At 35.7% G+C, this 21,637-nt stretch overlaps 2 protein-coding genes across 9 annotated transcripts in view; one reads left to right on the top strand and one right to left on the bottom strand.

The window, feature by feature from the left end:
* Positions 1-7,114, bottom strand: part of Wdr59 (WD repeat domain 59) — a 99,355-nt gene extending 92,241 nt beyond the window's left edge. For all 5 annotated transcript variants that reach the window (XR_010852172.1, XM_067099052.1, XM_067099051.1 and 2 more), the window contains exons 1-6: positions 6,656-7,114; positions 3,795-3,844; positions 1,761-1,899; positions 1,157-1,361; positions 622-812; positions 316-408 (exon numbers count right to left, since the gene is read on the bottom strand). Coding sequence is in view for 4 of the 5 variants with exons in the window: in XM_067099052.1 (XP_066955153.1) it covers positions 316-408; positions 622-812; positions 1,157-1,361; positions 1,761-1,899; positions 3,795-3,844; positions 6,656-6,709 (732 nt within the window). In the remaining variant the exon portion in view is untranslated. The remainder of the gene's footprint in view (positions 1-315; positions 409-621; positions 813-1,156; positions 1,362-1,760; positions 1,900-3,794; positions 3,845-6,655) is intronic.
* A 1,032-nt stretch (positions 7,115-8,146) lies between these two features.
* LOC136835482 (dual specificity protein phosphatase MPK-4-like) lies at positions 8,147-21,090 on the top strand. 4 transcript variants are annotated; one of them, XM_067099047.1, is made up of 9 exons: positions 8,147-8,262; positions 10,539-10,653; positions 12,304-12,435; positions 13,142-13,238; positions 14,612-14,698; positions 15,190-15,356; positions 18,129-18,234; positions 19,554-19,777; positions 20,981-21,090. In XM_067099047.1, exons 2-9 carry the CDS (start codon positions 10,584-10,586, stop codon positions 21,055-21,057), a joined length of 960 nt encoding a protein of 319 aa, XP_066955148.1. In that variant the 5' UTR covers positions 8,147-8,262; positions 10,539-10,583; the 3' UTR covers positions 21,058-21,090. The 4 variants fall into 4 exon arrangements, with proteins under 4 accessions (XP_066955148.1, XP_066955150.1, XP_066955151.1 ...); XM_067099049.1 differs by having other exon boundaries at positions 8,149-8,258; XM_067099050.1 differs by lacking the exon at positions 8,147-8,262 and adding an exon at positions 8,341-8,658.
* Positions 21,091-21,637: the final 547 nt, after the last annotated feature.

Raw genomic sequence — 21,637 nt, 5'->3', positions numbered from 1 at the left:
AATATACACTAGGTGAATCTGAAATCCAAGAGGATACTGAACCAGACTGATAATATATAGTTTTTATCCCAAGCAATTACTAGTGTATCTATAGCCTTCCTACTGCATCTAAAAAATTTAGAGCATTTATTCCTCTTTGCAATTTTGCAAATTGAGCTAACATTCTCTTCAATAAGTTGTAAAATGTTCCATTATCTTACCTCCTCTTGACTAGAAGTGCTAGCAGAGAAATGGTGGTTTTATCTCAATACTTTTTGTAAATGTTATAACTATAATCTCCAAAGGAACATTTGCATGGAGAAACACAACACTTACTGTGTATTTTGCACGCCATACAGGCGACAACGTGTTGATGTAGTTTTCCTCTTTTCTTGAATTTGTTATATCAAAAAATTTTACAGAACAATCCTGAAAATAAATAACATACGCATTAGAAAACAAAACTATCATCATTCATAAGAATCTTTACATACAATTACTATGTATAAGATAAGATGAAGAGAGTGAATCATTATCATTTTAACAGTAGTTTAATTACTCCAGTCATATTCTTTAACAAGTAGTGATGTCAAAGGATTTATTCTTATGAGACAATGAGAGAAAGAGTGGGAGAGTACTTACATTAGATGCTGATACCAAGTGATGCTCATGATTTGGAGACCAATCTAACCCATGTATTTTGGACAAATGAGCTGATATATAGTGAAGAGGCTGACTAGTCTTCCTATCATCCCACACTCTTATGTCACAATCATGACCAGATGCCAGATAATGTTGATTGATCTTATTCCACTTAACCTGAGTTGCACCAGCTGAAATGTAACCTCTGTGTAAAATACATAGCTACTACAATTTGTCTGTATGAAATGCATACCATCCTTACCAGAGCTAACTATTTTAGCACTTGGGTACTAAATAGCATTTGGTAAAGTGATTTTTTTTCTACAAAACATTTTTATATATCATTCCAGTGTTTAATGATACATTACAAAAGTTCATGCATTAATCTATATGAGCTTTGCTTAACCCAATTCTATTGGTGATTAATTATGGCACTGATAAAGGTCATTAAATTACTATACTAATCCCTGACAAGATATTCACCTGCAGTAATGCTTACACAATATTCAACATTTTACAAAACCAACAAACATACCTATAGAAGTTAAAGACGTCACTGGTTTACGAGCTTCTCGGACATCCCATATATGTACAAAAGTATCAATTGAGCATGTTGCTAAAATATGAGGATCAGTGCGATGCCAATTCAGGTCCGTTACAGTCCTTGTGTGAGCACGTAAAACATGAAGGGTTTTTAAATGTCCTTCATCCCATACACAAACTTCAGAACGCTCACCAAACTGACAAATAGATTAGAAGTGTTAAGAATGATCAAATATTCACTCAGCTGTAAAAACAACAAACCTCAATGACACAGTACAGAGAGGGAATACAATATTACACTATATATATACACTTTTAAAACAATGCACAATACACAATCTGGATTTAATTGAACACATAAGATGGAAAATGCACCTTCCTACTAGCTTGTGCTGGAAGTTGAAAAATCAAAATCAAAAATTTCTTCATAGCATATTAAATTTAATGAAATTTAATCTGTCAAGCCAAACACTGAGGCACTTGCAACCATTCGGCGCTTAAAACAATGAAAAAGCATTAAATGTCTAAAGTAATTCCTCATCAATAAGGCCAACCACAAGTACTGTAACAAATACTGTACAGCAAAAGTCACTTACCGCTATGACAAAAGTATTGCGCTCTGCCTGGGAAGGATGCCACTCACATGCGATTACATCATATTTCTGCTGGGTTCTACTAACTCTCTTGATAATCTCTGTGGGTCTTTCTAAAGATATAAGTCCTAGATAACGTCGCCTGCAATTAACAAGTTGAAAAACAGCGTTATGAACTTAACAGAGAATCTCCACTTACTGCTGAGAGAGAGAGAGAGAGAGAGAGAGAGAGAGAGAGAGAGAGAGAGAGAGAGAGAGAGAGAGAGAGAGAGAGAGAGAGATATTAAAATGCTTTGGCCAAAATACAAAGTAATCATTTTAAACATACCGATACATTATCCTAAACTATTTTTATGGTCCATAAAAATAAAAACTTGTTTGTCCATTAAACCGCATAAATCATAAGACGCTTTACTCCTTGTAGAACTCATCCCAACAAAGCTCTGAACAATGCGAAGTGAGGAAAAAAAAACATTCGCTGGAGTGGCAGTCGTACATTAATACTTTTTTCTTTCTACAATAATTGCAAACAAAATTATGAAAATGTCTTGTTACAAGTTATGATGTTATACAGGGTACTGCACTTTTTCTACTGATCTTCTAGTATCAGTATCTTGTTACAAGTTACAATGATACATCGCACTCTTTCTATTATCTTCTGATATCAGTAACCTTATAGTCCTGAGAGATTTACCATGGATGTATTGGAGAGTAGGCCCAAACCAAGTATTTTTATTGCTCCTAAGGGCACGGATTAAAAATGAATAAACATGGTAACTTCCAACCAAGTACATTTGGCAGTGTGGGAGGAAATGCCTAAAACTAGAAGGATTGGAAATAGTATAATCTACAGCTGCACAACCCTTCAGCCTGCAATGAAAGTGGCACCAAGAGCTTCAGGAGATCCCTTCTACAATGCCACCTAACCGCCACGATAGAAGAATGCTGCACACCTGATAATAATATTATTATTATGGTAACTGTATTAGTGGAAAAAAATTACTTGAATTCTTTAATGTGAGCAAATGGTACTCTCTCTCTCAAACAAAACTGCTATACATCAACTGTATCCATGAAACAGGAAATGGCAAGACAAAGCAGAAACAAAGAGCACACCTACAGGTGTTAAAACACAGGCACATTTTCCAGCATCTTGCCTCCTGAGTTTACACAATGAATTCAGTATCAGACGAACAATAAAAATTGTGCACGTCTGTTACCTTGCAGCCAAAAAGTGAAGTCATTCAATTAAAAGAATGGAAAAGAAAGGCTTTCCAGTACCTTCCTTGACAGCAATGCAAATTACATCCACACAAAAGAAACAAAACTTAATATTATATTCTCAGAGTGAAATTTTAATTTTATAACTTGAACATGCCTGAATAACAGGTTGGAAATAGAACAGGCCTTTGGAATGTAAGCTATCATGCTCTAGTCATATCTACAGAAAACTTGCAATTACAAATAATTTGCAAACAAGTGAAAAGGACTGATAAAAGTGTACAAATTACTATATACTAAAGAAAATGCTAGTTTAAAACAAAAATTATTCAATTTAACTGACAGAATGTGCCAAATCTGATGCTATTACTAGCAACACAGCATCATAAGATGCCTAAACCAAGCAACAAAATTACAACTGTGATGTAAGACTAGGATTACATCTAGCAAGTTACACTTCACTTTTCATCTAATGAATAAATCAATTTTTACTAGTATGCGACATACCAGGAAGAAAAGTAAAACTAAGAGTTCAATAAAGTGCATATGCAATTATCATTGTATTTTCATGTGGTGATCAAATATATGATGAATAAAATTACACACTACAAAAGTATACTGGTATCAGAAATAGTAACCTTTTACAAGATTCTTCAGAGTTGTATGTCACAATCAAGCACTATACAATAGATAATAAAAAAAATAAATGCCACATGGAAAACTTTAAACTGGACATGGCTTAAAGAAAAGAATCACACTTGACCCTTATATGCTACTTAGTGTACTTTCTACTGAATTACAGGTTCTAAAACTTACCCGGCTAGAATAGTATATTCTCCATTACAATCCAAAGCCATAGCACTAGCCTGCAAATAAAAAAAAATTAAATAAATACAACATATCTGAAACTACAAAAATTACAATTCAATTACTTTCTGGCCACATACGTCATTAGCAAGTAATTAACTTGAAGTCACTACACAGGGCTCATACACTTAAAATAATTTTGTTTCACAAATGTAAACCTTACGCCACTATGCTTGCCCAATGGCTGACTCTCCTGCTTAAGAATGCTAAGGGCTAATAAAAGTTCCAAGGCAGATGTTTGGAGAAAATTTTTCTTGGGTAATGCTTCTGCAATTCAAGATGGAAAAAATGCATCAGCAACCAGCCTTTCCCCCTAATAGTTAAAGATCGAGTTAAATTCTGTGAGAGAGGGGGAAAGTCCTTTAAACAAGATGATCTGATCAGCTGACACCCATAAGAAGTTGGGCCGAAGGTTGCAAACAAAGTGCACAGAACCTTACTGTCACTATAGTCTTTTTTGTTTAGTCCACTCCCATCAAAGGTGCTTGCAGGATATGCACATTTATTTGTCATGCACAGTCATACATTTGATACGGTATACTGCAAATTATTACTCATACCCATACTATCACAACACTCACAAAATAGTCTCTAGTTTCTTCTTGAAAGACTTGATATCTTCAGTCGTCCAGATTTTAAGAAATGTCCTATCATAAAATCTAGGGGCTGCAAATCTGAAGACTTTTAAACGTATTCAAAGCATGTATTGCCTCAGTAACTTGAATCCAACTGTAACTAGCCTTCTGTTAACAACATTCATTGGCTCTACTGTATAGGACAAATCTTTTAAATACTCATAGTTGACAGCCTGAGTCATATAACAATTAAAACACTATTCTAGCTTTAATGGGCAGGCAGTACAACTGGGGCAATACAGGTCCCTGGAGAAGTGAAGCGATTAATTCCCAGGTTGCAAAAATATTAAGAGGCAAGCTTAGTTCTAAAACAATGAAGTCTAAATATGCTGACACCAGCCAATCATCGAAACAATGCAGAAGGCATGCCACATGCAAGTGGGCCCAAGCTGACACCAGTGAACACACACCTTTACTCTCTGGAAAAGAAAAAGGAAGCTAAGACCTATCCATTTTGCTGAGCAAGACTAACCTTGGCTAGAGCTTATCGGGAAGCAATATCTAGACGGGGCACCTAACCTATCCTAGGATACTGTAAATCTGTCACTCAAAGTTAATTGGGTTGCAACCTAACCCATCCACACTTGACCTAACCTAACCTAACCTACGATATATACAAGGTCTTTATGTGGCTGGGGGTTTACCTCCCCTGGACCTCCCTCCCCCACTAGAATAACCTAGGGCACCGGGTCCTTATTTGCCTAGTGTGTGGTGTCACTTTAAAATCATTCAATAGCAATAGGCTATAAGCCTAAGGGTGGGTTCCACGACCTCTGTAAGTGCTTAGCCTCTTGACTATCAAAACATGCCAGAAATGTTCAAAGCACACATTAGAACATGGAAAACTATTTTTGCGTCTCGTACATTAATGGTTTAAAGGGTAATTCTAAGCCATAGTTCTGCAGTGAGCTAGACGTCTTCCTATGTTATTTTACTTGCTTTACAAGAATTTAAAGTAATATTTTGTCAGCCGGCTGTAACTAAACTGTAATTGACCTTTGAAGACCACACAACGGGGTAGATCTAAGCCGGCATTCCGCGACGAACCCCGCACCCCCCCTGCATAGCTAATACAGCAAAATTGTAACCAGTAAACACCCCTAAAAATACCAACCTAACGTACCCTAGGGGTGTTTACTGGTTACAATTTTGCCATATTAGCTATGGAGGGGGGTGGGGGGCTCGCCACGGAATGCCTGCTTAGATCTACCCCGTCAGTAGTGTAGTCTTCAAAGGTCAACGTCAGTAGTGTAGTCTTCAAAGGTCAATTAAAGTTTAGTTACAGAGGGCCGACATAATATTATTTTAAATTCTTTTAAAGCAAGTAAAATAACATAGGAAAACGTTAATTGCCATAGTCTAGCTCACCGCGGAACTAGGGCTTAGAATTACCATTTAAAAGTAAAGTAATGGGCTACTGTGCTATTCTGGGGTATATTACAGAAAAACCCTGAGCCTAATGTGCATAAGACTGACAAAACTAGACTGGTAATTCTATATATTAGCTCCGCACCTGTTTTTACCTTGGAAACTGGTTTTTTCTACACTTTTACGGATTCTGATACTGGCAGTGCATCTGTTTGTTGTCAGCCAAATGGAATGTCCCTTTGCCATGTTTAGTACTGGCCCAGGGGGGGGGTACCCATACATTAACAAATTATTGCACTTGCTGGACGGGACATGAACCGTTCAAAACAGACGTACCTGTGCTCTGTCTTTAAAGATCGCATATGGAAATCCCTTGTTGGATGGACTTCAGGGGTTAATTACAGGTTAATTACACTCGAGCACCAAAATTTAAAGGTAAATTCACAATTAGTAACCAAAAACCATAGAAAAAGTTAAGTTAGGAGGTAGTCACCGCTGCGGAGCTACTATATAATTCTACCACTAGACCAGTCCCTTGAATGACTTCTTGTAGGAAAGCCCGTAACCTGCTCATGTCAAAAATGAGCTACGCCTATCTTAAGCCTGGACTAAGTCTAACCAATAATCCAAAGCCTAAACCTATTAGCATTGCCTAAGCCTAGCCTATACACAAACCCTGCCCTTCGGAAAGCTTACCTATCACCTGTGAGTTTTGGAAAAGTATCTCTGTTACGGTTAATACCACTTTTTTAAAGACATGGCATATATAAATTAAACAAGCACGCGACAAAAGGACGTCAGGCTCACCTGAAGATCTCTGTGTTCAGCAACGACATTTTCACTGCTCCACCTCACAGCCATGGCCTTTCTTCCCCCCAAAAAAACCAACTGCGTAATTATATCATATCCGTGTGCGAAATAAATAACCAACAGATGCTAATTCACAGTAAACGACGACCTTCGCACACAGGAAAACGGCACACCAGAAAACTTATCAATGGCTGTCCGAGCTGGTGGACAACAGAGCAGATTAAGTTGACCAGCTCTAACCAGAGCAAGGGAGCTATTGGTTGATTCGAACAATCTTTGTTTACGACTGTATCATGGGTGCTTGCGTTACTTTTATGCCAGACGAAATTCTGTCTCAACGAATATTACAAGAATTTGTGTCAGAGAATATTTATTTTCACCAGAATTAAAAATACAACTGTAACATAATTGGAATGTATAGACTGCTGCTTCAACGAATCGCTTCCCTGTGTATATGTCTGCTTTGACTATTGTTTAGACGAAAATTAATGGCCACATGAAAAAAAAATACAGGAAGTTTAATGGTGACAAAATGATACTCACCTACAGCATCTGCGTGTTTTATGACTTATATTGGCAAAAACCAAAAATAAACATGAAAAGTCGATAGTGTAAGTTTGTTACAAGGATTAACCAAATTTAAAACGCAGAAATCACATCAAGCGAAAATGATTGTTATTTTCATGATAAGAACAAAAGACCATTGATGAGAACTGTGTGATTTTCATACACGCAATACATATTCATCGGGAATGTGTATGAATAACCTTTAAGTACCCCAAGCCAGGGTTTAATGGAAAAAAACATGCATATGGCCAGTGTTCTGTGGAATAAAATATTAGATTATGCTATCTCAATAGCTTAAGGAAGAGAGAACAAAAGAGACAAATTAGATAGATAACTGAATACCAAGCTCGCAGCTCCTATTGAAACTGCTGGCTGGTGTTAAAGCACTGAAAAAATGTTGTTAACAAATGTAGTTTAAAACTTTATATAAACCATAAGAAACGAAACACTAAAAGAAAACGAAGAAGGTAGTGAAAAATGAGATTGGTAGAGGAAATTAGCAAAAAATCCATCACTACAGCAATGAGAGGCCTATTAAAGAGGCTATCCTTGTCATCATACCTAATTATTTTTGTTTTAAGAGCAAATTTCTGAGGCAAAATAAATAAATGAAGTGTGTGCAGTCTATAAAAAAGATAACACAGAACATTTTTTCTCATAAAAAGAAAGAAAATGAGAGTCAAGAGGACACGAATAAGACGTCATATGGGATTATTACCATACAGTACAGTATATTTGCAGAGGAATCCGAGCTGAGCTAAGAGAATGTATATGTCGTGCACTGTGTTCAATCATTTACAGATAAAGATTCAAAAAGTGTACGAAAAGACGTTCTGCATCTAACTGCAAAGAGATAATGTGGCCATAAACTTGTTTGTGGGGTGGGAAACCAGAATTTGGAAGGCATTTACCAAATGCATATTAAACCACATCGTACCTAGACATACATAACCACATTCTCTGTCAATACCTTAGGCAAACTCAAGTCAGGAGGAGCCATTCAAAACTTAATTACCCCTCATTACTACTACAAGTCGGTAAACACCACAAACTAAAAATTTGCAAGCAATAATTTCTATCTATCTATGTATAATCTTCAAAACTGTCTCTTTACAGAATCAATGTAGTTCTGAATGAATGATTAGCCTATAATTTGGTTAATAATTTTTTTCGTATAACGAGTTTGGTCAATCTTTAATACCACAACTCCTATGAGCGTCGAGTTTACTATCAGCTTAATGGGAATGAATGAAACAAAAGACGATACCTAAATTTTCAATAGATTTAACTATGATTTTCATAGTACAAGCTCAGCATAAAGACTCCAGTAGCGAGATGATGTATTTAAGTAAATTAATACTGGCAGCTTAGTGGATTAAAAAAAAATATTTGGACAATCTACACTATGAAAATGATTATTTGGGAGGCTACAGGTATGCTAGGCTAGTCTAGTAGGTTTCAAATTGAGTGATTTGTCAATTTTCTTAGGTTAAATTTTCAGGTCCTTACCGTAGTGCATGATACAATATTAATTTGAAAACATTTCGTGAACTTGTCTTAATCGGAATGTGAACTATGAATCTTATTAAGTTCTTGGTATTTCACTCATTTCATGTTTTCCTATGACCAAAAACCTCGATTTCCTACTGTGGTCCCCGAATTGTAGGATTAAAATGTGGGGTCTGTTGTCTCTAAAAGTACTCATTTTCTAAGAAAACGGAAGTCAGAAACTTTGAAACATAGGAAAATCATATTTTCGTGTCCAAAATTCAAAAGTGGTTTAAAGTAAAATAATACTGAATTTGGAATTTAAAAGTAAACTGATATTAGCCCAGGATTTAAAAACTTAATAGGCTAAAGAATGTGTATCATACCAATAATATTTCTTAGTACCTATACCCATGACCAAGGAAAATAATGTGCGAGTATGTGAGGAATGTACACGGGCTAATTTCAAATTGAATGACTAAGTTGGGAGGTTGAAGCATCCTTGGCCAGGTAAGGGCATGATGTCCTTGGCTGACTTAGCCTAATCTAGATTGACAGAATAGATAGGTAAGGTTAGGTAAAGACTGATCTTGTTAGATTGTATTCCCTCTGAAATGCCTATTACAGATATACCATCCCAGTGTCAAAGTAAATAACAATCCAATTTAACCTAAGATGCAGCCACAGCTCCCCATCTGCCAAGGGGAACTTTGACCTCTGGTCCCCTCAAAGTTAATAGGCTAACTAATAAGCTAACTAATATGCTACAACTGGCAAAATATTCAGCTAAGCCTGTAGTAATGAATAACCTAGTTAGGCTAGACCCACCCATTAAAACTGCAGGCATGGATAACTTTCCTTAATGGCAGCCAAGCCAAAATACCCCAGGCCTAGCAATGTAGCTGGAGAAACCTGTTAGCCAAGTGGCTACTGTACTGAGACCACATTAGCTACATTACAAAAGTAAAGCATCACACAAATGAATCTAGCCTGTGGGACAGTATCCTGGAAACTGATAAATCCCGGAAAAATATGCTTAGGCTAGAGCTCAAAGACATGGTCAAGCCTACAGTCTATTACTAAAAAACATAAGATAAGCATAGCCTCTGCAACAAGCCTAATTGTTCCTTTAAAGAATGTCAAAATGGTTCTACTGAGGTACATAGGAATAACGAAAGGATCATAAGGATAAGGCTATATATGGGGGAATGCACACTGAACATTACGAGAGTGTATTCTCCTCATATACAATGTGCTTAAGAAGAGAAAGATAGTTCCTGGGCAGACTTAAATGAGGAAATAGAATTGATTGAAGGAAACAAGACTCATTATTAGAGGGGCCCTAAATGATCACATTGGTTGAAGTAATGATGCTGTGGCACATTCAAGAAGGACATGGCTACCAAGATTGAAGTTGAGAAGGCGACAGGAAAATTGATTTGCAGTATTATTTGACATGGGAATAGGCAACACATTCTTTTTTAATTAGCCAGAACATCTGATCACCCTCAACATATTGCTCTCAAAATAAGAATAGATGCCAAGTTACAGATTATTTCAGCTTACAATCTGAAAAGTTTTTGTCTCGTATAGTGTTTTTAATATTAAAGAGTAGGCCTATACTGTTCAAGTTTACTATATGCGCCATGTATTAGTGGTTACTTAATATTATCAGTATCTTTTCTGGTGCTACCTGTCAGGTGGGGTAGAGAATGCTACTATGATGACAACTTATATACATTAGACTTTATGATGAAGAGTTGGCAATATTGTCTTGCTTTGTTTCTTATGGCTGTTCTTTATTGTATTAATAATTTTTTTTCAGATTGGTTTTGGTTTCCCTGCATGACAAACTGACCAACCTTACAGTATGGATAGTGATGAGGATTTATTGCCTGAAACTGCTGATCTGAACAAAATTGAAGAAGGCCTCTACTTAGGTGTGTAATGATCTTACTAATTTTCCAATTCCAACTTTCCAGTAAACCTTGTTCACCTGTAGCCACCATGACTACAAACTTTTTAGGTTATCCTTGCAGACCTTTTCATTGCTGACCATCACGGCAGTGTTATGTTTGAAGGTTAGCTGGGAGAATGTTGTTATCTGGGTAACCTACTTATAGAATAGTTTACCCAGACCATTAAAGTCTTGTAGGGCTTGCTGAAAGAATTTGTTCAAGTAGGGGTGGACATTGAAAATACATAAAGTTAAGGAAGCTGGACGACTATGAGAAAAAGTTAAAAAAAAAAAAAAAAAAGTAACTATGAAGCTAGACTCAAAGGGGCACTGCCAAAAAATCTATTTTACCTCTTTTAGTTTATGTGCAGCAAGCTGTTGGTACTTATATACTGTACTGGGAACCACTGTGAGTCATGTACTGCTTATCCATCAAGTACTTCATGCATTTAGGTACAGTATATACTCAATAATTTTTTTAACTGCATTGGTTTTATTAATCCCAGCCCAAGAAGAACCTGGAAAGGGTTCAGAGGTCTGGTTAAACAAATCATTTATAACTAACTAACTATAGTTATCATTAGCACTGTTAACTGAGTTTGTATTATGTTCATGTTCTTAAACTGTCTAGTGAATGATACTGGCTGTTTATGGAGTCCTGTACTGATTTCAACTATAAGTAGGTAATTATTTTTCACTTACTTTGTCCATTCATTCATAAGGATCCATATAGAGTACTGGGAATTAATATTTTTCTGTTGTATTACTCTGGATTTATTTTAATTGGTAAATAAGTTCCTCACTAAGCTAAGGGTCATGGTAGTTCAGCTGTTTTTCATGGACTTTACAGCATGATGATCTCTGAGTTCAAACCCTGCTAATGCTTGACAGATTTCACTGGCAACACGTCAGACCTATTACAGTACAGAACTTCTCTCATTGCTCATGTCTTTAAGGCACAAAAAGCTGAGTTTACAGAGGAGAAGTAAATCCCTAAGTAGGAAGCTTGGTTAAGACAGCCTAATGTATTAAACACTGACAAAGATCAACATGTGAAGAGATCAGTAAATGCTATTATTACGATTATACTCATTGCATATGTTCCCTCAAAGATATGCTGCTGGTTTATATGTCCAAAGTTGTAAGGGGGCTTGACTTTCAAATTCTCCAATTTGTTAGGGTTATTTGAAGTCGTAGTTGGAGGCAAATTAAAAACCACTGTTACATTTTTAGACTCGGGTAAAAATTGGAGTTGGGCAGGATAAAGTTAAAAAAGTTGGATGGTTAAGTAGGAAGAGACCAAAGGGAACAGACAAAAATTCGAAGGCAGAGATTATTACATGCTAAACCTAAAGGGGGAATGCTTTGACTACTTTTTGATATATTCAGATCAGTACTAAGATCTTCAGCAAAGGTTAAACTTGCTTGATAATGTGCTTTGGAGGAATGTTGAGACAGAAAAGAAGATGGTTTGTGAAGACTATTATTGCCTAAATGTGACTTGGTGGAATAGGAGGGTATCAGAGATTGGTGATGAAAAGGAGAAAGACTTGGATCTATAGAATAGAATTTTGGATGGTGCACCATCTAAAGTTTTGTTCTGTGATCATTAATAATGTACACATCATTGCAGGAAACATAACTGCTGCTCTGGATACTGAAACCCTGAAGAAATATCGCATCTCACACATTCTCACTGTGGATTCCAAGCCCCTCCCTACAAATATCACTTATATTCCAGGAATGAATTTTTTGTATATTGAAGGTAAGTTATGAGCTTACGATACCAAGCTTTTGGTATTTAAGAGATAACACTGTACTTAGTACAATGTACCATATTTAACAGAAAAGTACAGATGATGACTTCTCTACATTGTCACAAAAAATTTTTGTGCTTTGTGCAATAGCTGATAAAATAAATCTCAGCGTTGTAAGGCAATGTAGTTAGTGATCCATGGAAATAGAACATTACACTGTACATACTCTTTTAATATTCTGTAGTAGCCTATAACAAATTGTACACAAAAAATGCTAGATTGTCAGGAGAGGAATTAATATCAAACCTAGCATGTTGCTACCTTTAAGGTAAGGGCTGGAGTGATGCCATAATGACAGAGCACTTTACAGGATAAGAAACAGCTAGTTGTATGCTGTGACCATGGTACTTGCATGACAATGTGCAATGGTTATTATTGTATACACATTCTTCTCTTTTTTGTAATTACTGTATTATTAATAGTGTCATCCACTGGAATGTGATGAAGACTAATGGATGAGGAGGGAGTATTTGTCCCATGGCTGCTTCTAAGCTATGATTTTAACTTTGTACCTGACTTTGCATTGAATTGACAAATTATATATATCTCCAGTTGAGTTTAAAATGAATATTTATATTGTCCAATAATTTCAACATACTCTAATAAGATCATGTCCTGACATTATAATGCTGTGATTTCATTTTTCAATTGCAGTGGATGATATGGAAAATGAAGATCTTTTAGCCCATTTTGAAGAGGCAAATGCATTCATAGAGGATGGCCAAGAGAAAGGCAGCGTTCTTGTTCATTGGTAAATAGCTGCTTATTGTTTTATGTTTCATTATTGTGTAACTTCCAATGCAAGAAATATAAAATTTATTTACTTTATTCAAAGCCTTAAGTAATGTAGGTCTTTTTGTACTGACAAAACATATATATAGACCTTTGTGTTTACACAGGAGTATATTTGAGCAAAACCTGGGTCAGTCATTGAAGCTTGGTAACAAGGTACAATAGTTAAGTTGTGCATGACGAATGACAGGTGGAGTCTGGAGATCCGGTCATTCTTTTAGCTGAACACCTAACTTTTCATTGGCCACTATCAAGATGCCAAGTTCAACTTCTTGAGAGAGGATTAAACCTGGGGTTACTGCTCGGGCTTCAGGGTAGGTGTTCTTCTGGCCTAGGGACTGTTTCCAGGTCATTCTGGCATGTCACCCCCTTCTGCCTCAGTGGAAGGGTCATCTTGGTCTGGGGCAGATCATGTGGGACCAAAGTGCCTTACACCTTTGAAGCCAAACCAGATTGAGTTGCAGAGGCAGTTTCTGTAAGTCACTGGGGTCATTAGCAAGTGCAATGGTCTTGGAGAGGCTTTGGGGGCTACCCCCAAGCTCTCTATCTTCTCTGTAAAGTGGACCCTTGGGCTTCTTGAATAGTTGGATTTTCTAACCTACAGACCAAAGAATTCACGTAACACTATAAGAGGCTTTCCTCCGCAGGCGTCAGTCTATGAGTTGATCAACAACATTCAAAAGGAGTGGCTATATGGGGAAGGTATTGCCGTCTTGTCCTCACATGCTTTAGGCTTGGAATTAGCTATTGCTACGCTCCAGGCATTCATGTGTTATGGCAGAACATAACATACTGCTAGACTTAGCAGTATCTGAATTGTTCTTTGAGCAGGACTTAGTAAAATTCAGGTTATTGGTGTCAAGAAGAAGGACATTGACCTTCCTAATGAGCTATGCCAAGAAACTATGGGACAGTCTGGTGTTAACAGGATGCAGTTTGTGGTCTGTTTTTATGGCAAGCTGTGATCAAAAGCAGTCTTCAACTGCAGAACAAATCATCACTGAATTCCTCCTTGCTCTTTTCTAGGAGCATGGTTGATGAACAATGAAGAGATTTTTTTGAAATCCAGGATCCGTTATTGTAAGATTCTGCAGTACTAGACTAGTTTTTTAGAGTATGGTATCACCCTTCATTTACCTAAGTGGTATAGTTAGAACAAAATTCAATGTAATTTGGCTTTTCAGTCTCAAAATTGGTACTAAAAACTTATGATATAGAACAGTCTTTTGTGAAAATTTAAAATTATTTTTGAAGTGCCAGCTGATGCATGATCATCAAAACTGTTGTAAAATACTAAACCAAAGTTGACACGTTTTTTTCTTTCATTTATAGTTTCTTTGGAATTTCAAGAAGTGCAACATTAGTTATGTCACATCTTATGAAGAAACACAAGTTAACTCTAGATGAGGCATTTGAAAGGTAAGTTTGTACTGTAAATCTTTGCTTTGGTATGTTCAGTTTTCACTACATTTAAGGCTCATTGAAGTAAATTTAATATTCTACTTATATGTATTACACTTTAATTTTAATACAGTAATAATTATGAAAATTACTAGTTCATAGCTCATTCTTTTATGATGCATTTTTAGACTTTCAGGATCTTTTCATGGATCTGTACCCTTATGATATCAGTTAAAATCAGCCACTGAAGATTTTTCCCAGTCTCACTGATAATAGTAAAATTTGTATAAAATATTTACGCTTACAGGATAAACTGTGATTATGTATATAATATATGTAGAAATATATCTGCTCAAGTGTTAACTCAAAAAGAGTTGTCAGTCATTCAGTACCACATTTATATAATAGTTTCTGGAAATTATCAGATTTCTTTTTAAAACATGATTTTTATGAAAGCAAAAAATGTTGAATTACTGTACTAAGCCAGTATTTTATCGTATCTTTTTCAGGGTGAAATCTAAAAGGCGATGTGTAGGTCCCAACTCAGGATTCTTGAAGCAGCTTTTGGTTTATCAAAATATGCATTGGAATGTTGCTGAAGACAACATACAGTACAGGCTGTATAGATTAGCAGGGGCTGCTTTTTCTATGAGATCAGCTTTTTCTGTTACTAAACGTAAGTGAAAAGCTTTACTGGTTCAGCCACAATTTATTGTCTTTAATTCTCTTCTCAAAGAGAAACAGTAATAAAATATAGTTTCCTACATTTGGAGCATGCAAGAAACTATCTGAAAGACGGACTTAAAAGATACTCTGTTATTTAAAGAGATGTTACATCAAAATTCCATCTTGTTATTCAGCATAAAGATATTCCTGAAAATACACACACACACACTCCAAAAAGAAAATAAAGCTTAAACTCAAAAGCAGGTAGTAAAGTACATAACAATATTACTCAAATATTGAAAACTTTATACACCAGACTGCTTTTGTGAGGTGTATTTTAAGAAAATAATTGTAAAAGTATGACCAGTTTCATGACTTCTGGCTGCAACTGTATGGCCATTTACATTACTTTCCTTCAAGGTCTAGCACCTTGCCTGTCACTCTTCTCCTTACTACTTTCATCAGTTAAGGGTGGCTTGAAGTAGCAGCCAGTTTCAACCTGGGAGCAAGGTCTAACAAAGGCAACACTGCTTTGGCCTGTTTTATATCTAGTTATGATCTCTGATGCAAGAATTTTTGTTGAGGAATACAGTAGTTGATGTTTTACCATCCTTCCTGTACATAATTTCTGTAATAAGTTCAGTATCACAATGGTTTCGGTTTGAAGGCTTAGTTCCCTCAGGACCATAGCTATCAGGGATATTAGAAATGCCTTTGATTCATTGCTTATCAATTAATGTCCTGCTTTGGTCATTTCAGAGGTTCCCTGGTATTCACCAGAATTTTCTAGCTTTGCAGAAATTGGTTAGTAATTACATCAGCAAAGCAGCAGGTAATTAGTCTCAAATGTGTTCTTTTACTTCTATGAAGAGTTGGGACATCTGATCAACAAGGAGAGCTGTCATTTCCTTTGAAAATTGTTGATTACAAGAAAGCAGATTTCTTGAGATTTAATTACCTCAGTACCTCATGGAATTCCTTAAACTAAAGAATTTTGGCATTCTCAAATACCCTTGACCAGAAACTCCAAGAGGATATCTCTTCTTGTTTTAGATTTCTTTGGAATCACTCACCCAACTAAACTTTAAACAAAGTCAGTATGAAGAGGATGATATAAGGATCAGAATTCTTAAAAGGTCAAAGCCCAGTTACAATAATTGAAAATTAACACATACTGATGATACTCATTGAACCACTGCAATGAAATTTAAAATAAATAGCCTTTGTGCTTTTCTCATCATGTTACAATAGCAGGATTCTAATTGTACTGGAATATATAGGAAGATAGGGAAAGGTGGGAAAGTTCTTGTGTATTTTAAATTACTGTGCAGAATATTATTATTTATAAGCTAGAGGAAAAATATGATGTTCTTGCATTTTATCAGTCCTCTGGCAAGAAAATTCACATTTGTCTTGTCAATGCAACTCCACTTACAAGGTAAATTGTTATGCATAGAGATGCAAGACGGAAGATTTGTCCATCTATCTGACTGTGTGCCAGCCATGTTTACCTTGTCACTGCAACTTTTTCAAAATAATTAAAAGCATTTTGGTCAAACTTGGTAAAAAGGTAAATTTTCATGCATCAATATGCTTGAAGGAAGACTATCTGTCTGTCTGTAATTGTGTGTCACACATACCTACAGTAGTATCAAAGCTCTTCCCAAATAATTAAAGGTATGTCAAGCAAACTTGGTACAAAGTAGACCATCATGTACAGGTATACAACAAGGGAGACAATTTTCCTGTCTGTCCATCCATCAGTATGTAAGTCACATTTGTCTTGTCATCACAACTTCACTTGCTTGGTTGAAGGATCTCATTGAAACCTGGTATAAAGGTAGACCACATGTAGAGAGATGCAAATGAAGGGAAATTGTCTTTTTGTCTCTGTCAGCATGCCTGATACAGTATACTTACCTTCTCTGCACAACTCTGCCTAAACTGTAAGGGATTTCAGTCAAATTTGGTTCAACGGTAGATAACCATGCATAGCTGTACTTGAAGGGGGATTGTCTTTCTAACCTTCCTTCTGTCTGTCATCTTACCTTGTCATCCCAACTGTGTAATACATAGTTAATTTATTTTTACAGCTGAAGCAGTTTTAATTAAGCTCAGTACAAAGATACACAAGCATGCCCAGGTGTGCAGGCAGGAAGTTGTTTGTTCGTCTGGCTCTGTCAGTCAGCATGTCTTGTCACATTTGTCTTATCATTGTAACTATGTGGTTAAACAGATCTGTGTTAAACTTATGCAAGGACTTTGCCAAAAGTTGAAAATATGGTTTCAGACGCCATAGATATTGAGCATGCCTTTGACCTTTACAATTTTTGGACTATAAGAGAAAAACTATAAATGATGTGCATGTTTCACTAATGAAGACATTTCATATGGTACAAAGGCTAGAGACTTTTTGAATGAGAAAATTGTACCAATACCAAAAATAGATGCCATAAGGGGTATTCAAGTTTCACAAGAACATCATTTTGGGAGAAATTGTATTTTTGCAAGAACCATAAAGGGGTCTTTCACATTTCATTATGTTCATAGAGAGGAGTTGGTCAGGGCCCCATATAGGGCACAAGTTACTTTACAGGGCATAGATTGCTTTTGCAACATTTTTGCAATATTCAAATGCATATTTGAAAGTACAAAGTATGGATTCTTTTGAATATTTAAGTATACATAGATGTGGCTGATATTATTATTATTACATGTCTTATTATGTATTATATTACTATTATTATTATCATTATTATATCGATTTTAATATTACCTACAGATGGTACTGTACAATTCCGAGACAAATTCCAAGATTTAGTTCAGCCCGATCCTAGAATAACATCATCAGAAAGTGATCCTGTTGCTCTGAGATGTAAAAGATGCAGGTAATTTTCTCACCATATTCAAGACATTATGTGGTTGGTATGTTATACAAATTTTTAAACAAAATACTTGCTAACTATTCTATTATACTAGCTTGGATCAGCTTACAATATAGTATTTTTAATTCTTGTGGCACATACAGTATTGTTTATTCACAAGAAGGTATAAGCCATTGTTTTTTTTATTAAGTCTCAAGAAGCTAATGTTGATACTATTTGGAAAGTGGGGTCTTTTCTTGGAAAATAAATTTTCTCAAAATAAAAACTTTGAATTATAATAACTTCAAGGACAAATACTCTTGACTCGTCAGTTTCAGACATTATGTGGAAAACTGTTAAAAATGTCATAAAGAGAAATCTTATAAACTACTTGGAAAAACAGAAAATTTCCATTCATCTTCATCAGTTTCAGATATTTTTTGGAAAAAGTTTGCTTCTAAAAAACTGGACTAGGTTGAAATGAAACCTGAAAGTGAAGCTTCCCCTGTGAAACAGCAAAGTTGAAAACAGTTTAAAAGACAAGAAGCTGGCATTTTCAATTGTTTTCATTTTGTAAAATACAAACAGATGGTAAAAAAAAAACATACAATCACTGTAGAGACTTTGATAACCCAACCTAAATTTGTGCTAATTCTGTTGACGATTTATCAACTTAGTTTCAAGTGAGCAAAACCAGGCTGGTGATCGTGCATTTATTGAACTTTGTTTTTAAACACAATAATGGCTATTTTGAAAATTAGCATACTGCTTTATTTTGCCATATCTAGTGCAGTCTCTTAAGTTTCCCAAACCATTTCAATAGCTCCACCTTTCACTGATAACATTAAGAGAACACCCCACGGTATAAAGGAAAAAGAAAATATTTGCTTAGAAATATTCCTAATCATCGAAAGTAAGTTTCATACAGAAGAACAAAAGAAAATCAATAATGCAAAAAATTAAGAAAACAGTATATAAAGCTAGTATTGAACAACTGAAGAAATTTGTTAAGCCCTTTCATGAATTATCTAATCTGATAATGTACATGAAATTGCAGATAATCTCAGATTTTGAAATTTAATGTTTTTATAAACAAATTATCCCAGGCATATAAGCTTGGGAATAAGTGCTAGAGGTAAAAAGAATGTACATGATGTTTGGGTGAATGTGCTTTATGTTTGCTACTTGTATCTCTGCATTCCTGCTGCCACCATTTTTGCCTGTTTTGGGACTGTAAGTGGGTAACATGATTGAAGATTATGAATGTTTGTATCTAAATTGAAATTGTCAACTTTTGATAACCAAAATTCCATTTTGATCAATATTTTCTTGTAATATAACAGGTCAGCATTGGTACGAAAAGGTTCCATATTACCACACTGTCCAGGGGAGAGTCCAGGATGGTGTGATGGAAAGTGGTCAGGGAGATTTGAAAAATTTTCATTATGCATGGAAGGCATATATACACTTCCAATTGCCTGGATGGGGGATATAACAAGCCAGTTAGAGGGAAAGCTTGGATGTCCCAAGTGCCAGGCTAAAGTTGGCTCTTATAGCTGGGTTTCAGGTAAGAACTGCAAAAGAATACTTACTTAGATATACAGTACATTTTCAGGAAAACTATAAACTTTTGGCAGCATGTCAGCCAGCCTCTTGGAGGAGAGAAATTTTCTCTCATATCAGGGATTTAATACGTATCCGTTCTGTAACCCAATGTCATTCGCCCCTTCCAACAACCTGGTTATGTAATAATCTGTGATCCAGGTTCCTGACATATTTTCTTGTGTTACGTATCAGTTTTACTGCATTTTAATTTTATGTTTTCCTTTGCCTTCTGGTTGCATATAACTGTATAACAACCATATCAGTGTGGGGAAACCACCTATGGTGTGGCTTGTGTGGTGCACTGCAGATGATACTCAAGGTTCTTTGCAACATCATTTTACCTGCGTTACTTAATCTGTTCAATTTTGTCTCCCATGAAGCTGTACAATTTCTTTACCTTCATCTTGGTCCAGTTTTCAGCTCTCATTCAAGAACAAATCCTTTGATCTGGCCCTGAGTGTATATAAATGTGACTTAGTGTTCTCATTAAGTTAATTATGTAATGTCTTTCCATATCACCATAACCATTGTCTTTTAATGTAATGTTCTTTCAGTGTGTTGGAGAGGTTTACATTCATTCCTATATTGTGTCTCATTGTTTTAGGAGACTGGTTATCTGGTTATCTTATATGTGTACATCAGCATAATCATCATTATAGTTCTTGTAACTAATCTAGTTCATGAGGAATTACTATGATTGGTCTCATTGGCTTTTACCAATCTAATGCCACATACATGTTAGAGCCATGACATCTTTGAGAAGTGGAGACCTAACTATAGCAGCAAACTTGAAAGCCTCTTACTAAACTAATGCCATATATGTGGTAGAACTGTGATTTCTTATACACTTCTGGAAGTATTAATGTAGTAAGGAAACAAAGTCAGCAATGATGTATTTCATGGTGGTTTTGATCATGAAATTTTTTATGCTCATTCAGTTTGTAAATATACAAAAAAATAGGGTTTGAATTCTGTGGCTGACTTGAGTGCTTTTCCTGGTGCATCTTGCATACAGTATTTAGATACAGTATAATCATTTGCTATACTGCTCTTTCCTATGGTGTAATTATGAAATGAATGTCAATACAGTACAGTATAGTTAATAATTACATGTTATGAAATACATGTCAATACTGTACAGTAAAGGATGTCTTTTCTATTACAGGTCATCGATGTCCTTGTGGAGCCAATATTAAACCTGCTTTCCATTTTGTTCCTTCAAAAGTTGACAGATGTTCATAAGTGTTACCATATTAACAATAAATATTTATTCTACCCTCTCAATAATTGACCTAACCATATAATACATAACTCTATAAAAGGGCGCCACCTCTTCAGTCCCAGCTGCATTTTACTTTTTATCCATTCATTTTGGTATCTTCCTCTTGACCAATACCTATGTAACTCATTCTAAATCACTGGTGGTATCAGCCAAGTAAAGCAATGCACGAGGTCCCTCCTGAAGTAAGTATCCACAACTTTTTGAAAAAGTCCAGGACTTTGCCTTAATGGGCTAGGCAAGTGGGATGAATACAAAATACTACTTCACCCTGGATTACCTGTGATAGAGGCATTAAATTTTAGAAAAGTTCCTATGAATGAAAAGCCTCTTAATTTTAATTTTGTGTAAATGTCAGATTGAGGTGGGTAATGGTGTTGAGTAGCTGGTGAAAATGAGTGGTGAGAAAAGTGGCTTCCCTGTTAAGAGTTGCTTCCTTTCCTAGTTGCTAAAAATTTTAACTTTCTAAGTCTGTTAAAAAGATCATGCATGAGTGGCAGAGGCAAGTGACTGATAATTGCACTGTTGTAAAATGTCCTAGAG

Source organism: Macrobrachium rosenbergii, chromosome 55 (genome assembly GCF_040412425.1).
Source record: "Macrobrachium rosenbergii isolate ZJJX-2024 chromosome 55, ASM4041242v1, whole genome shotgun sequence".
NCBI classification, from domain to species: domain Eukaryota; kingdom Metazoa; phylum Arthropoda; class Malacostraca; order Decapoda; family Palaemonidae; genus Macrobrachium; species Macrobrachium rosenbergii.
Note: the sequence above shows the minus strand (reverse complement) of the source record. Positions and strands in the feature narration are given on the sequence as shown.

Excerpts from the sequence above, each read along its gene's own strand:
- LOC136835482 (XM_067099047.1), top strand. The coding sequence starts at position 10,584 with ATGGATAGTGATGAGGATTTATTGCCTGAAACTGCTGATCTGAACAAA. Across the intron at positions 12,436-13,141 it reads GAATTTTTTGTATATTGAAG|TGGATGATATGGAAAATGAA; the intron begins GTAAGTTATGAG and ends TTTCAATTGCAG. Across the intron at positions 14,699-15,189 it reads CTAGATGAGGCATTTGAAAG|GGTGAAATCTAAAAGGCGAT; the intron begins GTAAGTTTGTAC and ends TATCTTTTTCAG.